This window comes from Solanum stenotomum, chromosome 10, assembly GCF_019186545.1.
Source record: "Solanum stenotomum isolate F172 chromosome 10, ASM1918654v1, whole genome shotgun sequence".
Taxonomy (NCBI): domain Eukaryota; kingdom Viridiplantae; phylum Streptophyta; class Magnoliopsida; order Solanales; family Solanaceae; genus Solanum; species Solanum stenotomum.
Window position 1 is genome coordinate 5313994 of NC_064291.1, and position 17044 is coordinate 5331037.

General features: G+C 35.5%; 3 protein-coding genes across 3 annotated transcripts; all 3 read left to right on the forward strand.

The window, feature by feature from the left end:
- Window positions 1-138: 138 nt before the first annotated feature.
- LOC125841682 (uncharacterized) lies at window positions 139-5958 on the forward strand. Its single transcript, XM_049520849.1, has 3 exons — window positions 139-320; window positions 4635-4795; window positions 5677-5958. The coding sequence occupies exons 1-3, from the start codon at window positions 251-253 to the stop codon at window positions 5692-5694; spliced, it is 249 nt and encodes an 82-aa protein (XP_049376806.1). The 5' UTR covers window positions 139-250; the 3' UTR covers window positions 5695-5958.
- Window positions 5959-7082: 1124 nt separating this feature from the next.
- LOC125841781 (nucleoside diphosphate kinase 3-like) lies at window positions 7083-9568 on the forward strand. The gene is made up of 7 exons (XM_049520948.1): window positions 7083-7241; window positions 8054-8182; window positions 8354-8391; window positions 8661-8711; window positions 8813-8980; window positions 9065-9177; window positions 9274-9568. Exons 1-7 carry the CDS (start codon window positions 7166-7168, stop codon window positions 9395-9397), a joined length of 699 nt encoding a protein of 232 aa, XP_049376905.1. The 5' UTR covers window positions 7083-7165; the 3' UTR covers window positions 9398-9568.
- Window positions 9569-11700: 2132 nt separating this feature from the next.
- LOC125841323 (uncharacterized) lies at window positions 11701-17027 on the forward strand. The gene is made up of 7 exons (XM_049520435.1): window positions 11701-11838; window positions 13961-14027; window positions 14110-14168; window positions 14265-14354; window positions 14464-14603; window positions 16262-16319; window positions 16472-17027. Exons 2-7 carry the CDS (start codon window positions 13961-13963, stop codon window positions 16646-16648), a joined length of 591 nt encoding a protein of 196 aa, XP_049376392.1. The 5' UTR covers window positions 11701-11838; the 3' UTR covers window positions 16649-17027.
- The last annotated feature ends 17 nt before the right edge of the window (window positions 17028-17044 follow it).

Consider the following 17044-nt stretch of genomic DNA (forward strand, 5'->3'; position numbering starts at 1 on the left):
TCTCGTAAATATGCAAACTATAGTTATTGAGTATAATTAAATTTATTATAGTGATTATTTGTGAAAGTTTCGCTATATAATAAGATACATTATGAAATAATACGTGCAAACAGTACGTGAGTACAGTGGCTATTTTCTTAATAACTGCGGCAATGGGCCATATTTTGAAGAATTCCTAATACTTTTCCGGCTTTAGAAATTCGTTTGGCTACAGACTTTTTTTTTTCTCTTACAATCGAAGAAGAAAGCAATGGGTGGAGCGCAGGCAATGAAGAGAATTCCACGAATCAAGTTTCCACAGAGGCATTCAAAGCCTTCTGGTATGCCCCCATCTACTTTTCAGCTTTTGGGGTTCTGTAATTTTTATCTGAATTTATGAATATGTTGATGGATTCTTGATTTGGTTGATTTTTTTATTTTTTTTTTGCTAATTTGGTTTTGGCTTATGTTTTAGAGTTTAATGGTAGAGAAGATTCGTATAGTTGACCCCAATTAGTTTGTAATTGAAGCAAAGTTGATTGATACCTTTTTGGTTAGTTATAGTTATGACTTATGTTCAGTTTTAATTGCCAATGATATAACTGTGAAAAAATAGCTGGTAAAGAAGAGAGCTGGGGGTGGGGGGTTAAGGATCAATTATTTTTGCTTCGAGTGATGAGTAATTTGATAATTTGATCTTCCGAAATGGTTCATTGAAGTTTCTAATTTAGAGTTTGTGGTTGGTTTAGAAAGTTTCATTTGTGGATCTAGCACATTTAAGCTAGGAGCAATTCCTCAGCAAGTTTATTCCTTTGTGAATTTATACCCCGTTATACTAGATTATATTTAAAGAGTCATTATTGAACAGAAAAATGCTAAAATTTTGTTCTTTCTGTTAAAAAACTAGAAATAAAAACTAATTTACAAGCAGTTTAACAAAAAGGAATCGTCTTTATTTCCCGCTTCATTCTTTTCTTTTGAAAAATTCCCCATGTTTCTGTTTTAGACTAGAATGGTATAGATGATTGATGTAGCCAATGCCAATTAGTTAGGGGTTGAAGAAAAGTTGATTGATTGGTTGCTTTTTGTTAACTTTTTCTTGTGCTAAGTTTCAATCAAATAATAAACTGTGAAAGAGTTGGTGGTAATTAAAAAGGGTTGGGGGATGGTGGTTCAGGATCAATAGTTTTGCTTCGAGTGATGAGTAATTTGTTAGATTTGGTTCTTTTGGTAAATGAACTTAATTTTGAAAGGGTTCATAGAAATTGTCTAATTAACAGTGTCGGTTGGTTGAGAACATCCCATTTCCTCTGCAAATTCGTTCTTTTGTGAATTTATACCATGTTACTAGAATACGCGAGTGCATTTAAAGTCATTATTGACTAGAAAAATGCTAAATAATTGCGTTCTTGTTTTCAAAAACTAGAAGTGAGGACTAAATTGCTAGTAGTTTAACAAAAAGGACACATCTTTATTTTCCCTTCTATTCATGTTCTTTTGAAAAATTCTCTTTATTTCAATTTTAGAGCAGAATGAAATAGATGATTCATGTAGCTTAGTCCAGTCCTATTTTGGGATTGAAGCAAAGTTGATTGATTGATTGCTTTTTGTTTACTTATAGTTGTGTTTAGTTTCAATCACTTAATATAACTGTGAAAGAGTTGCTGGTAAGAGAGAGGAGGTGGGGTGGGGGTGGAATGGTGGTTCAGGATCCGTAATTTTGCCTCGAGTAATGAGTATCTATTAGATTTGATTGTTTTGGTGAATGAACTTAGTTTTGAAAGTGTTTGTCAAGTTTGTCTAATCATGTGTTGCAGTTGGTTGAGGGAGTCCCGGTTGGGGATCCAAGGGTATTCACTAGGAGTAATTCCTCTGGAAGTTTATCCGTTTGTGAATTTATACCACGTTACTAGAATACCCAATTACGTTCAGAGTCATCTTTATTTTCTCTTTAATTCATCTTCATATGAAAATTCCCTTTATTTCAATATCTGGGAGGAGATGGTGGGGGCAAATACCATCATGAATATGGTGGTCAGTTTTGAAGGAAAGGAATGGTAGATGTTTTGAAGATAGATCCAATTCCATACACAAGTTTAAATGGAATTGTTTAGTATCTTTACTCTTTTGGTGTAAACAGCTGTGTATAGTAGATATAGGAAGCTTGTAATTGACATTTTTTGGTGGTGGCCAACATTCCCTTAATGCAGAAGAATACAATTTTACTAGTGTCAAAAATAAAATAAAATATGTGGGAAGAAGTTTCTTCCTTTAAGATATCCTTTAGGATACAAATAGGCTGTTTCTTTTTGTGGAAAAATTATTTTAATACAATAGTAAATGATGCTATAGCTGTAGCGAACAAGGGTTATAACTTCGGATTTTACTTTTTCTTGTTATTCTAAAAAAAGAGATTTACTTTTTCTTGTTATTTAGTTTGTGCATGAGTTTGATGGCTTTTAGATTTTTCCAATGTACTGCATCCTTTGAGACTTGGACAAACAACATCTATTCATCTACTTGAAGTTTGATCTTCAAGGTAGTCCAAAAGCTATCAAACAGCTTTACACATCAGTTTTTAATCTCAGATCTTTAATTAGGCAGTTCACTGAAGTTTCACCATTCAAGTTTTGCTTGTAGAATTTAATATGTCCCTCTATGTTGGAGGAGAATTGAATGAATAATATTTTGGAAATATACATGATCTCTTCCTTGCTTCTTCTCTGTTCTCCTTCTTTTTCCTTTTCGTAGCTCTTTGAATTCTCTACTCATTCCTCACTGTTTCTGCACTTCATTACATATTGTCCATCCCCTTAACAGTCTTAAATACCCTCATTTCCACTTCGTCCTCTCCTTGAAAATCTTGTTATTGGACATTAGCACATTATATCTGCAAGTTAAAGTCTTGGTATTTGGTTTCGAAAGATCCTGCATCAAAAACACCCTCAAAAAAGAGTTTTCCTTGAAAGCTGTATAAAGTTACACTTTTAGTACACATAGGTTGTGGCAAGTAAAAGGCTTTCATGTTGGAAACAATTTATAAATTCATTATATTCGCTATGGTTGGTTTCAGGAGAGGTAGAGGTAGACCGAAGAAGTATTGGGGAGAGGTGATTAGACAAGACATGACACAGTTTTAGCTACATGACCTTTGTTAGGAGGTTACGGAGGACACAAATTAGGGTAGAAGATTAGTAGGTAGGACTTATGAGTGCATTTTCTTGCTGTCCATCATACTAGTAGTCGCAGTACTACTCTTGTAGTTTCTTGTTCTTCGATTTTTGTTACTATTTGTTGTTTTTTGTACTTCGACTATCGTATTATTGTGTTGTAGTACTATTTTGTTACTTCCTTTTCTGGACTGTTCTTTTCTTGAACCGATGGTCTATCTGAAACAACCTCTCTACCTTTGAGGTTAGAGTAAGGTCTGCGTACATTCTACCTCCCCAAACCCCATTTTGTGGGACTACAAAAGGTATGTTGTTGTTGCCTTTATTATGGTAAGTCTCATCGATCTAGTCCTTGCTTATCAGTAGTATGTATCACTGAGTTTTTCTGGCTTCATATATTTACTTGTAGTTTTCCTTATCTGTAACTTAAATAAGCCCCTTGAATGCTGATGGAGATTAATGGCTATTACTAAGTGGGAGAAACTTGTAGGGGTGCTAACTTACACTATCTCTCAACTCTCAATGTATCCTCCTTCAAACCTGCCCTATCTATTGTCCTATATCACCATTGTGTTGGTCTTAATTAACTGCAGGTCCATTTTGTGCTTTATTCGTCTCACATCTTAGGTACCATCATTCACCAATTTGTGGTTAGTCTAAGGAGTTGTAGACTGTATTAACAATTTCACGTTCTATGGTGAATTCACAAGTTGCCGGGATTACCAGAAAAAAGCACAAATTATTTAAGCTGCCAGATTCCAAATTGTTCCATGGTGAATTCACAAGTTGTAGCTAGATTCCAAGTGCACCACTTATATCTAGATTTGATTTCTCATATGGTCACTCAATCAATAGCTATTATATCAGAAAGTCACTTTCTCTGTTGAAAAAATTGGAATCAAGAAAAAGGACAACTTTTCTGAAATAATAACTATTAGTTGAGTGACAATATGAGAAATCAACCCCTTATATCTGCCAGTGCAAAAGTTTACTGGTGTAACTGACTGCTGCAACCCATTGTGATGGTGTTTAATCATATCACATCATTCCTCTTTTCTGTTTAATTTATCTTTTTCAATCCTGGGTTTAGGAACTGTATATATTCTTTTTCATGCTGCCTCAGTCCTATGCTCGTCATGCTTGCTTGTTACTAGTATCTTATAAGTTTTTTCAAGTGCATGATGCATAAGGACTTGTCATTCACCTTCCCCCTCTGCCCAGTATTGTTTTTAATGTCAAAAGGCTCTTGTCATCACAGAAACATGAAAAGTAAATGCCAGTTGTCTTGTTTTTTTTGTTCTTTTTTGAGATCAAGTAAACGGTGTGAATCTGGTTTGTTTAAGAGGGAGAACGGGTTATATTGATTACTAATGAGTTTAGCTTTTAACTGGATATATCTTACTTCATCCAAAAAAAAAAAACACACTGGTACACTTCCTTTTTTTTTTTCTTATAACAAAACATGAAGGTTTTTTTTACCTGCAGGTACCACATCGCAGAATTCCCAACATCAGAAAACTCCAGCAGCTGAAGAAACTCCTCGAACATTTTTCTCAAGGTCCCCACCTAGCATGTCTGTTGCAGGGAAGGCTTCTGATCAACCCAAAAGAACACCAGTTACTCAGGAGGAAATTGAATCCATTCTGGTACACAGTCTTGAACTTGTTGACATTTTCATACAGGCAATTTGTGTTAGAGGCCTTTGCCTATTTAGTTTTTTTTCTTTTTTCTTGGTCACCGTGATGTCCGGGCTCGAGGTAGGCCAAAGAAGTATTAAGAAGAGGTGATTAGACTAGATATGGTGCATCTTCAGCTTATCGAGGACATTATCGAGGACATGACCTTAAATAGGAGTTTATGGAGGTTGCGCGGATTACGGTAGAAGGTTGGTAGGTAGTTGAACATTGTCCCGCTATCCGACGGGATAGGCTTGGTGCACTGTACCTGTTTCCCCGTTCATACTGGTAGTAGTAACGTTTTTCTCGCAGTTACCTGTCTTGTGATTTTTGTTACTGCTCAGGTAAGTCTGTCCACCTAGGTATGGACAAATGGGAAGAAATCACCTAGTTTTTTTTGCCTCGCTGGGATTTGAACACGAGACCTCATGATTCTCAACCCACTTCATTAACCACTATGCCACACCCTTTAAGTTCTATTTAATTGGCTTCTTTGAGTGAGATTGTTACTAGGGAAGCAAATATGTAACTGGAAGAACATGGAAAGGATGTGTATTTGCTGTCCGTCAAAAGTGTCTCTATCTCACGGCACATGCTGAACATAAGATGTAGACTCAGGCCATGAATCCCAGCCTGGTTATATGACAGATAATGCACCATGATTGAGTAACTTCTAGCCAGTGGTGTTTGAAGAGTCGTGTGTAAAAATCCCAAACATGAACTGAGAATCAAAATGACCTTTCGAACATGGACTGGAAAACAAAATGACATTCTAATGAATTGTAGTATTTGCCTCTTTTGTTATGCTTTCAATTCGTTCATCTCTCTAATTGTTTTTTTCCTTTTGGCAGTTGGGTGGCTGCAACTAACTTCAAAGCGAATTACCTTCAGAGAGACGACACAGCTCACAACTTCACGCTCATGTTTAGTGACTGGTTGACTACATTTTCGTGTTTATGTTTTAGCTGTTGTACTTCTTGAAACCAGTGACATGATTGTTAATAATTCATTATGCACGGAATGGTTATCGAGACCTGGATTGGCAAACTACCGTGTACATTAATAGGCTTTATACTTTGGTACAGAATGAAACCATTTGCAGACATTGCATGATAAGATTTATCTACCATCTGGCTAGAGAAATTTGTTATTTGCAGACATTGCATGATAACTTTTAGTCCTGTCAAATATCTAGAACTTAGTGGTAGGCTGTGTACATCACACTGGGTGCGACCCTCCCTCAGACCATGCTAACGTGGGATGCTTTACGCACTGTGTTGCCCAAATATAGAGAACTTATAGACGACTCCAACTTTGCTGGGATTGTAGCATAGTAGTGGTCGTTATTATAGACATTGCATGATGAGATTTTCTATCATCCAGACACAGAATTTGTACAAATTCATTAACAATTTGCGCATGGAATCTTCAACTTTTTTGAAATGGAATTTATATATTTGTAAACTACGTAAAAAGTACTATAAGTCACAATAATTGATCATTCAAACTATTTAAAAGATCTATGAAAAATTTACCATCAAAGATAGACTTGTTTGAATCTCGAAATTCGAAAAATGTCACATGGGGACGGAGGAAGTAATATTTTTAAGGTAATCGTCCTAACACTGACAACCCATAAAATTTTAATGCAAGTGTGATGTAACAAGAAAATGAGAATAGAAATCAAAGGGGTAAAGGTATAATAGTGATGTAAAGAATCAAAGAATTAACTTAGGAACAATCAAAGAATAAGAATGATTACTCGATAATCTAGGATAAGTAAATTTTTAATTTTTTTCAAATAGGATTTCTTTTCAGGCTCGAATCTAAGATATCTAGTAAATATTTCGACACTTGTTTGTATACAACTTTCTACGATGTAACATGTTTGTTACGATTTCAACTTAACATAATATTTCAACATAATGTGTACTAAATATTAAAATTTGAATTTTCATCATTATAAAAATCAATAGATTGAATTATAATTCTTTTAAAACTAATTAAAAATAAAAAGTATATAGTAACATAATACAAATTTCACAAGCAACGAATCTGATTCATTAATTCAGCCCAACAACTCCGGGCCCAGATTTTGACCCAGCCAAAGCCCAAACTCTTTCTTCTACCACGCTCCCACTCAGCGCGTGCACTCACGTGTTCAATACTTTAACAGTATTTAACTAAATTTAAAAGCTCACTAAACTGATCAATCTACATATTCATTCCTTTCTTCTTTTACTCTTCACACAAAAAAAAAACAGAGTGCATAAGAATTGTGTTTTTTTCTTCTTCATCTGTTTACGTATCGAATCAGAATTATTTTTGTTTGTTTGAAAGATGAATTCTCAGATTTGTAGATCTGCTTCACGAGCTACCAAGTCTCTGTTCAGTTCTAGTTCTCGTGCTTTTTCCGGTAAAATTTTCGTTTCATTCCTCCTTAAATCTCAAATGTTTCTTCCTTCTTCACTTCCTCGCCTAATTTTTCATGTATATATAACAAAATTTATCAATGTATATGTGTATGTGTGTGGTGCATAGACTGATTTTCAATCTATGTGCATTTCCAGCTTGGTCTATTTATGTGTATGTGTGCAGACTGATTTCAAAATTCTCGTGCATTATCGAGCTCGGTGTGTGTAATTGTGCGTTGATTTGAAATCTTAGATGTTTCTATTATGCCTGCCTTTAGCAACATTGATGTGTTCGATCTATCTATGTTTGTGTGTGGTCTCAGACTGATTTCAGTGCTCGTGCATCTTCGAACTCAGTGTGTGTGTGTTTGATCTGTCTGGGGGGAAGCATTGAGATTTTCGATCATGATGTATATTTCTAGAAAAATATTATCAACCTATAAATATGTGTGTTCACAGACTGATTTCAATTTTCGTGCATCTTCGAACTTGGTCTATATATGTATGTTTGTACGCGCGTGTGTGGGCTGCCTTTAGCACTGTTGATGTGTTTGATCAGTGTGGAGAAGCATTGAGCTTTGTTCCTTCACATGTTTGATGATAGGTTAAATTTATACATAGGGATGATCTAGTGGGAATGACTAAGGGGCGGAGCCAGGGTAGTGTAATTCGTTGAAAAAATTACACTATATCATAGACCAAATCGATTCAATGTCTGTATATCCTCGATCAGCCTCTATTTCTGTTTTTCGCTTGTACAACTGACCAGGCTTTGCTCATTAGACACAATATGTCTGTCTTGCCCTATTTGCAGGGGGACGAGCAGCGGCTGCAGCAGCCACAGTTTCTTTGAGAGGAGTTGTGCCTTCTTTAGCTTCATATGGCAGGACTAAGTCCCAGAATTCGTGTTGGATCTCGGGTATCCTTGCCCTTCCTGCAGCAGGTTGGTATCTTATAACTTACCTCTGTTGAATGCTGCTGCTAAACTTTTTGTTCTGTCCTTTGCGAATGCGCCTCTTTGGTGAAAATTTGAATTTTCTGTATGCAATGAATAACAAAAGAAATAGGAACCTCTAGTCTAATTTCGTTTTATTTCTCCGTCTTTATTATTTAGCTTACATGCTCCAGGAGCAAGAAGCGCATGCTGCTGAGGTACCTTATTCTTGCTCTTCCTATGAATCGACGTGTTATATCTTGCATTTATCGTTATAGTCCAACCTCTTTATAACAATGTCGTGTTTTTTTTTTGGCTGCTATAACGAGATGTTATAGAAAATATATAATATAACATAATATGATAGTTGGTTCCAAAGAAAACTAGGTTGTTATAGTGAAATGTTATTATAAAAAATGATTGTTATAAAGAGGTCTGACTGTATTTGCATTCTTTGTCACAACTGACACGGCATATTTCTTACAAGATGGAGCGCACCTTCATCGCCATCAAGCCAGATGGAGTGCAAAGAGGCTTGGTATGTGAATTCCATGAACTATCTTTGTCCCTCTTGCATCCATAATATGCAGATATAGAGTTCTCTGTCGAATTGGCTAAGAAAGTTTCATTCCATTGCAGATTTCAGAAATCCTATCACGCTTTGAGCGCAAGGGTTTCAAGCTAGTCGCGATCAAAATTGTGGTTCCGTCTAAGGATTTTGCTCAAAAGCATTATCATGACCTTAAAGAAAGACCATTTTTTAATGGTCTATGTGGTTTCCTTAGCTCTGGCCCTGTCGTAGCAATGGTTAGCTAGATTGAATTTAGCTAAGTCTAACTTTACTTGTTTGCTAAAGAGTTTCACTTTAAATACTTCATAATCAAATTCTAGGTATGGGAAGGCGAAGGAGTGATTAAATATGGAAGGAAGCTTATCGGAGCTACAGATCCACAGAAGTCAGAACCCGGAACAATTAGAGGTGACTTAGCTGTTGTAGTCGGAAGGTACCAAAACTTCTTCTGTTAATTCCATAATTAGGCTCCATTTATTCTTATTAAGATTAAGACGTTTGAATCTGAACGAGATGAGTTGCTTTCCAGGAACATTATCCATGGGAGTGATGGACCTGAGACAGCCAAGGACGAGATCAAACTATGGTTCAAACCAGAAGAGTTGGTTAAATATACAAGCAACACAGAGAAGTGGATATACGGTGTGAACTGAACAAAACTCGTTTTTCTTAATTTAAACTGTGATTAACTCCGAATGAATACTCGGAAACTATTGATTATCAGAATAAATCTGATGAACATTTCCCTTAGAGTAGCAATGTAACCTTTAGCAAACTGTTATTTAGATGGTTCAAATAATCAAATGTACTGATATGTTGCTGAACCAGTGTCACCAAATTGACTAGCAGTCTCGGATATTTGAATAGACAGAGAGAGATGTTCTTCCTCCTCGTTCAAAGTATTGACAATGACTCTCCTTTCACCCGAAAATCATAGTAAGCCGGGAAGATTGTTTGAAAAATTGTTTGAATACTATGTTTACGTCAAACCAATTAATGAATGCAAGATATTTATGTTTAAGACCATGGTTAAGCAATGCATATTAGCATTCCAATGCAGTACTATTATATTTAAGATTATTATCAATTGCCAATGGAAGAAGGTTTGAATATATAGCAACATTAAGCAAGACGTACGTGTTTGTTTTCTTCAAACCCCTAATCCCCTCTTGTTCGCTGTTAATAACGGATCTCGGTTAATTTTCCGTTTTAGTTCGCTAAGTTTGAAAAGTCCAAATAATATAGACTAGCCACAGAGCTTGAATACGATTTGTAATATGAGATTCATGGATCATAAACCATGTCGAATATCACTGAACTTTCCCCTCTGAAAGTGTCATTCCTTCTCAATGCCCGAGCTTCCACTCAATGCGCTCTTCTTAATTTTGTATAACTTAGTTATTTTATTTTTTTAATTTCAATTATGTTGGTGTGGTGTGATGAGTTTGTCAAATGCTCGACAAGCCGCTACATTAATGATGCATAAACTATGTTGGTCAATCAAGTTTGTTCAGTGATATTCCCAATCCAGACTAGAAAAGGTGGCACGATTTCAATTGTTGCCTTGCAAGATGATATGTTTTTTATGTGAATCGTATACGAGGCTAAACCTCTTTGAAAATTAAATTTCAACACTTACGAAGAACAAATATACATAAAACGAAACAAAGACAAGTTATTTCCGACTAAAATACAATTAAACTAAATTAGATTGAACTTGAGGACTTGTTAGAAATGGGAAAATTTAGGGAAGAAGTCCTCAAGTTCAATCTAATTTAGGACATGCGGTCAACCTCTCGAAAAAAGTAACGCGCATAGATGATGTAAGAAAGGATGCAGTGTTGCAAACCGTTCGTCTGATAGGTGACAGTTTCGCACCTCTCTTAAAGAATGGACAGAGGGAGGGAGTACTTTATTGTATTGCATTGCATTATTTTGATAAATAAATGTGTTTGAATAAATTGCACAATTTTCGCTTTTACATGAGATCATATATTTGTAATTTGAAGAGTAAACTTACAGTATTATAAAATATATTGGATGAAATTAGTACAAAAAAGATTAAGATGATAGATAAAGTAATTGTTTAGATGTATTAAAACACTTTTTAAAACATCAAAGTGTTTTTGTACGGAAAGAGTAGAGTGTATTGAAGAAAATAATGCATACATTGACTTTGTTTATTACGGTACTTTGTTTGGTACACGTTTTCAACTTATGTATAACTAATGCTTGTATTAGTAATACGTATATTGAAGAGCATATCACTAATACCGTAGATTTATATGCATTAGTTATGCAGTGAGTTCCAATGCATGTATTAACATGATTAAAGACACAATTGTCTCTCAAAAACTTTTCCAGGACAAATATTTTTTTAAATGAAATTATGCAATGCACGATACTTTAGTACACCAAATCAAACGCTACATAAGAAAAATCTCAACATTACTAAATACACTGTATTTTGCATTATTTTTATACACTCTACCAAACGATCCCTATAATATAGATATGTAAAGAGAACAATTGATTCTTTAAGTTATAAAGTTTACAAAAATAATAATATTTACGTGTGTTTTTTATGATTAATTTTTTTAAAATAACAATAAAATACTCTTTGTGTTTGCTTTTACTTGTCAAATGTCGAGTACTCCAAAAATAGATTATTTTTTTTATTTTATTTGTCACTTTTAACATATCGTAAAAAAATAATCTCTTATGTGTTTTACCTTCGATATTAATTGCTTATTTTCCAACATCTAAAACTACACACCAATTATTATGAGTAGATTCTGAATAAGTAAAAGTGAACGGAGGAAGTGTAGTCTAATGAGTAACAACGAACAACCATCCAAACAAGAAATAAGTGGAGCACGTGATTTGTTCGTGCTCGATCCAATAATCAAACGGTGCACCGCCTCTACATATATAAATTCGTGAATAGATAGAATTTCGCAAGTGTTTCACCATAATTTTTCATCACTCTAAATTCGCCGTCTTTTTCTTCTAAAAAAATCGAAACCCTAGCATTCAACATCAGCTCTATTCAGGAAGTTCATCATCTTCTATTCGATTTCACAAACATAAACAGGTTTACTTTTGTTACCATTATTTTCTGCAATTTTTGCATATTTTTGAGGCAGATTGTGTTTCTCACGAGCTCTTTTTATACTTTTTTTTTTAAAATTTATTGTTATGTTCGTGTTGTTATGCGCAAAAATTTTCGTATGAGTGTGAATTTTGCTTCAATTAGTTTAATTTCTTTTGATTTTGTGGTAATTAGAAACTAAGTTGTTTGGTGATTTCTTTATACATCCTTTTGTTATGTGGATTTGAGGGATTTATGAAAATTCCTGAAGTTGCAGTTGACGATACCAAATAGTTGAAAGTAAGGCTTAGTTGGAGAATCTGTAGTGTTTTTGCAATTTTTGAGATAGTTTGTGTTGCTCCTCACGAGCTGTTTTTATCCTTTTTTTTGTATGTTCATGATGTTATGCTCAAAAAAAGTTTCGAATGAGTGAAGGATTTGCTCTAATTAGTTCAATTTCTTTTGATGTTGGGATTATCAGAGACCTAATTCTTTGGTGCTTTCATTTTACATCCTTTTGTTATGTGGATTTGAGGAATTCTATGAAATTTCAGAAGTTACAGTTGACGATACCAAATACTTGACAGAGGCTTAGTTGTTAATGTTGTGTTAGTCATAAATTCATAATTATTAAGGAGAACTAGTGTTTCTGCAATTTTTGAGACAGTTTGTGCGTTCTCATCTCGTTTTGTCCTTTCTTTTTTCTTACATGTTTAGCTCAAAAAGCTTCTCTAGAGTGAAAATTTGCTTTAGTTATTTGTTAAATTTTTGGATTTTGTGGTTTTCAGAGACCTAGTTTCACCTTTCAGGTTTGCTTCACTATTACAGAAACTTTTTTTAATGATTTCGTTTTACAGCCTTATTTTAGGCAGACGTGAGAAATTTGTATTAAATGGATGACAGTAAGTCCTAGTTTTAAGAGTTGTTAGGTCACTGTGAGATAAGGAGGACCTACCCTGTTTTAAGTGAACACTTAATAAGCTGAATTGTGAAGAGATCTGACCAGATTGAGCAGAATGTGTGTACTGACTTCATATAGCTAATGGCCCACACTAGTTTGAGGTGTAGTTGCTTCTGCTGAAACCTGGTACCTGTTCTTTTTTTTTCAGTTTGTTTTATTATGAGGGGATTTATTTCCTAGAAGAAGCTATGATGTACTTACTGTTTCTAAGAATGCACACATCAATGCTTTCTTTGTTGTGCTAGAATGTCTAGATTCTGGATGGAATTTGGAGAAACTGGTAGGGGTAATCGAGCGTGGAGTTAGTTTCAACTTTTGTTCCTTAAAAGGCGTTAGGTGGAGTGAAGGGTTGGCATGTAGTTTCTAGATATCAGTGAGAGCTTGATTTATGAGCAGAGTACCTGATTATTTCTGTGCTTTTGTTGTTGTTGGGATTGTTAAAACTTAAAAAGGCTGAATGCTGCGGAGATGTGTTACATTTTTTGAAAAGGTGTGTAAAAACTACTGGAACTTCTGATTACGGGTGGGTCATGTTTATCTTTGGGCCATCGCTCTAACTTGTCTATTTGAGCAGTTGCTTTGTCCCTTTGGTTAGTATTGTCAAGTTTCTCCATTGTTTAGTGTTATAGCTTGTGCTTGTTAAGTGACTATTCTTCCGTTGATAAAAAAGTTCTTAAAATATTAGATACTGTTACAAAAAACAGTTTTGAGGTTAGAGAAAAAATGAATGATGATGTTGCCATTGACTCTAATACGTAATTTTAGTTTGCTGTAAATTTTGTCCCAATAGAACTCTTCTCATATAGCTGCATTCCTGCATGATTATTTGTCTGATTGTCAGATTAAACTAAAGTATTTTGTTACCTTCCTTCACCTGCAGCGAGAAAGAGGCAGGGAGGGGAAGGGCAACAGTTTTTGTTTAGTTGTTGGTTTTTATTCTCTGTATTTTGTGACCTATCTTTTCCCACTGAGCTGATATTTTTCTTCACATGTTCAGCGCTATCCATATCCTTCTCCTCATTGATCAATTCAATCTGTCATATACTTCCGTCTTCTTTTGACGACTTTGATTTTTCCTTCTGTGCCTGCATCTTCAGTTGTCCTTTAAGTTTAGTTGGATATTTCTATGTTATATTCAGTTGACTGATTTTCCTCCCTTCTCAGATGGCAGCTAAAATACTGACAACTGAGACTATTGCACTTACAGAGAAGAAAATGGACATGACATTAGGTAAGCATGCCAGCTATATATGTTTTATGTCTATATTTTGGTTTGCTTCCTCTTTTTGCTGATAATCACTTGATGGTTGCAGACGATATCATCAAGATGTCCAAGACGAACACAACCAAAACTAAGAAGCAAAGAGTTTCGGTAAGCACACCACTGTCTTGACCATTTAGTGTTTATTTCAGCTTTTGTCAACTTGATTTGGAACTTTTTTAACATCTATCGTCTGCTATTTTGCAGAATAGAAGCCAAAAGTTTTCTAATAACATTGCTCAGGATAAATCTGCTAAGATACAAAGGTTTATGGACACAAGATCATCTATGAGACAGGTACTCTTCACAATTGGCGTAACCTATGAAGGATTTTGATGGATTCTTTTTCATATTTGTGAATGTTGAACACTTAAGACACTGTTTGTGTTGATATTCTTCTTCTTAGGGGGCTCTTGCTCAAAGAAGATCAAATTTTCAGGGAGACCAGTTTCCTTTGGCAACTGAGGCTGCCAGAAGGGCGGCAGTTGCTCCTATTCGCAATAGGGCTTTCAATCGAAGCCAGGCAGTGAATGTAAATAAACAGAGGTGTGTATTGAATTCTGAAGATAATATATGATTAAGCTTGTTATTTGTTAATTCCCTGGACAGGCTTATGTCAAATCTGGAGTAACAATTGAACTCTCATTTGATGCAGGTAAATTGTGGTCCTATTTATTGTAGATGAATTTGCCATGTGTCTCTCCTTCATTTTATGTACTTCAAAAGCATGCTGTTCCCTGTTAATCTGGTTGGGAGACATTCAAGTTGCAGTCTTTGGAAGTTTGTTCAAGTGTCGAATGATGGTTATTTTCCCTCAGAAAAGTTACATCCTTCTACAACATGTTGGTTGACTTCAGTTTGTTGTGCATGTGTTGTATATGGGTTCTACTCTTTTTAAGTTGGTATCAGGACACTCCAAGATGTGGAACTCTTAAGGTGGATTTGACATGCATCTGGGAGCTGGCATAAAGATATGTTATAATGAGATTTTCCCTGTGTTGGGGTAACTGCATAGTTTCCAAGGATTTGTCTGGTAGCGACAACATCATGGGGTATATGATGACTTGTTAGTTTGAGGTTTTGGAATGGTTGCTTCATAAGAACGGATGCCCTTGGATAACTTTGTCCCATGGCAACTCAATTCTATGGAAATTGATTATCAGTGATTTTCTTTTGGGTACAGAAAGGATGTCCTGATGGAAGATTCTGTTTGAAGTGACTCAACTATTTCACAATGAATTGTCCTTGAATTCCCCTCGGGTTTTGGATTATCAATTCTTTCTCATTTTCTTTCCTCTTCTAAGTGCCAAATTTTTTGTTGATAAGAAGTTTGGGAAGGCATGGAGCATGACAAATGTCTTTGAATTTCTTTTTGGGATATTAATAAGCAATTCTTCCGCATTTTCTTTCCTCTGCCCAGCCATCAAAATTTATGTTGATAAGAAGTTTGGGAAGGCATGGACACATGGCATTCATCAGATTTCTTTCAGCAATGAGTTCGCGAGGCTGCTGTGCATTTTAAGTTTTGCCTTCTACACCTTACACAAACATTTTTGTATTATTTTGTGGGTGGTATTGATTTTTGAAATTGTTGTTGCGGGTCACGTAAATGGTGATACTTCTCTTTGCGTGGGCGTGTATCCAACTCTTGTTTGTGCCGTAACCTCATGGCAGTGTTTTGGAGGATAGAGATTGCATGTTGTACTTGAGCTCTTTAGCAGAAACAGTTAGGTTTGTGGGACGTGTGGGGGGCTTTATATTTTGTGTTGAATTATGTAATGTTGGGAAGTTTGCTGCAACTCTATTGAAGCAGTTCTAGTTTCGTTGTGAAGCCGTTCTGCTGAAGTTAGGAGTACTATTGGATATTTGACTGATGAAAGTTGTCCGAAAACCCAAGAGGATATTTTTCTTCCACATCAGTGTTTCTGTTAGTTCTAGTTTGGACTTTGTTTCCTTCTGGTGGGGGATGAGCTGAAAGCTATCAATTTTTGTTTTGGATGCTGCTACTGTTTCTAAGGTTTGGCTAGTTGAGAAGTTTTAATTTGAGGACCGATGGTAAGTTGGAAGTAAAAAAACTATACGTGCATAATGATTTCACTGGGAATGTCCTCTGCATCTTGGTGCTGCTCACCCTTTAGTAAGTAATCTGCGGATAAGCACTTCTCCCTACAGTCTCTTCAATTCTCTTTTTGTTACTTGTGCAGGTTTGGGGCTCCTCCAGTTCAGAAGATTGCTGCAAATGGTGGCAGGTTTATTGCTAAGGTAAGAGAGGTTCAACAGTAACTTGTATGAATTCTTCCTTTGTAACTTACATCCTGCATCGCCTTCGTGATGTCATTGATCTTGTAGATCAGCTAGCATAGAACTTGGTAAGTTCTGGAAAAAATGTAACAAGGTCTGTGTTTTGTTTGTAGCAACAAAAGCAGGAAGTCAAGCCAGTGTCAAAGCAGAGGCCTCAGACATTAGATTCTCTATTTGCAAATATGAAGGAACAGAGGATGAAAATGCAATCTCAGCAGAACAACATGCCAAAGAGAAATGGAGGTGGTCAGCATGTAGCGCCATGGGCTAGGGGTCGTTTTGGCAAGTGAGGAGACCGGTGCTTAAGCTGTGGATCCATATGTCGTTGCAACTAGGTTGTTTTGTAAAGAAGTGATAGCAGAGCTCCATGCCAGCTGATCCATGAGCTATTGCTCGGTTTGGTCCTCTTTGTGTAACTCAATGCAGCCTGGATGTTATCTCTTCTGGAAGAATGACGAGAACTGTTTGGAACATGTGATTCCATTTCACTTTATTCTATCCATATTAGAAACTTGTACAGTATTTCTTAGTTTTGGAGTCTGTTTGGATGGACTAATTTTTGGTGCTTTTAAGCAATAATAGTTTTAAAGTTGAGTAAAATAAGTAGTGTTGATAAAAACTTGAAGTTAAAACAACAAAAATAATTCAAAAGTCGGTTAGGCATCCTAATTTATTGCTACTGATTT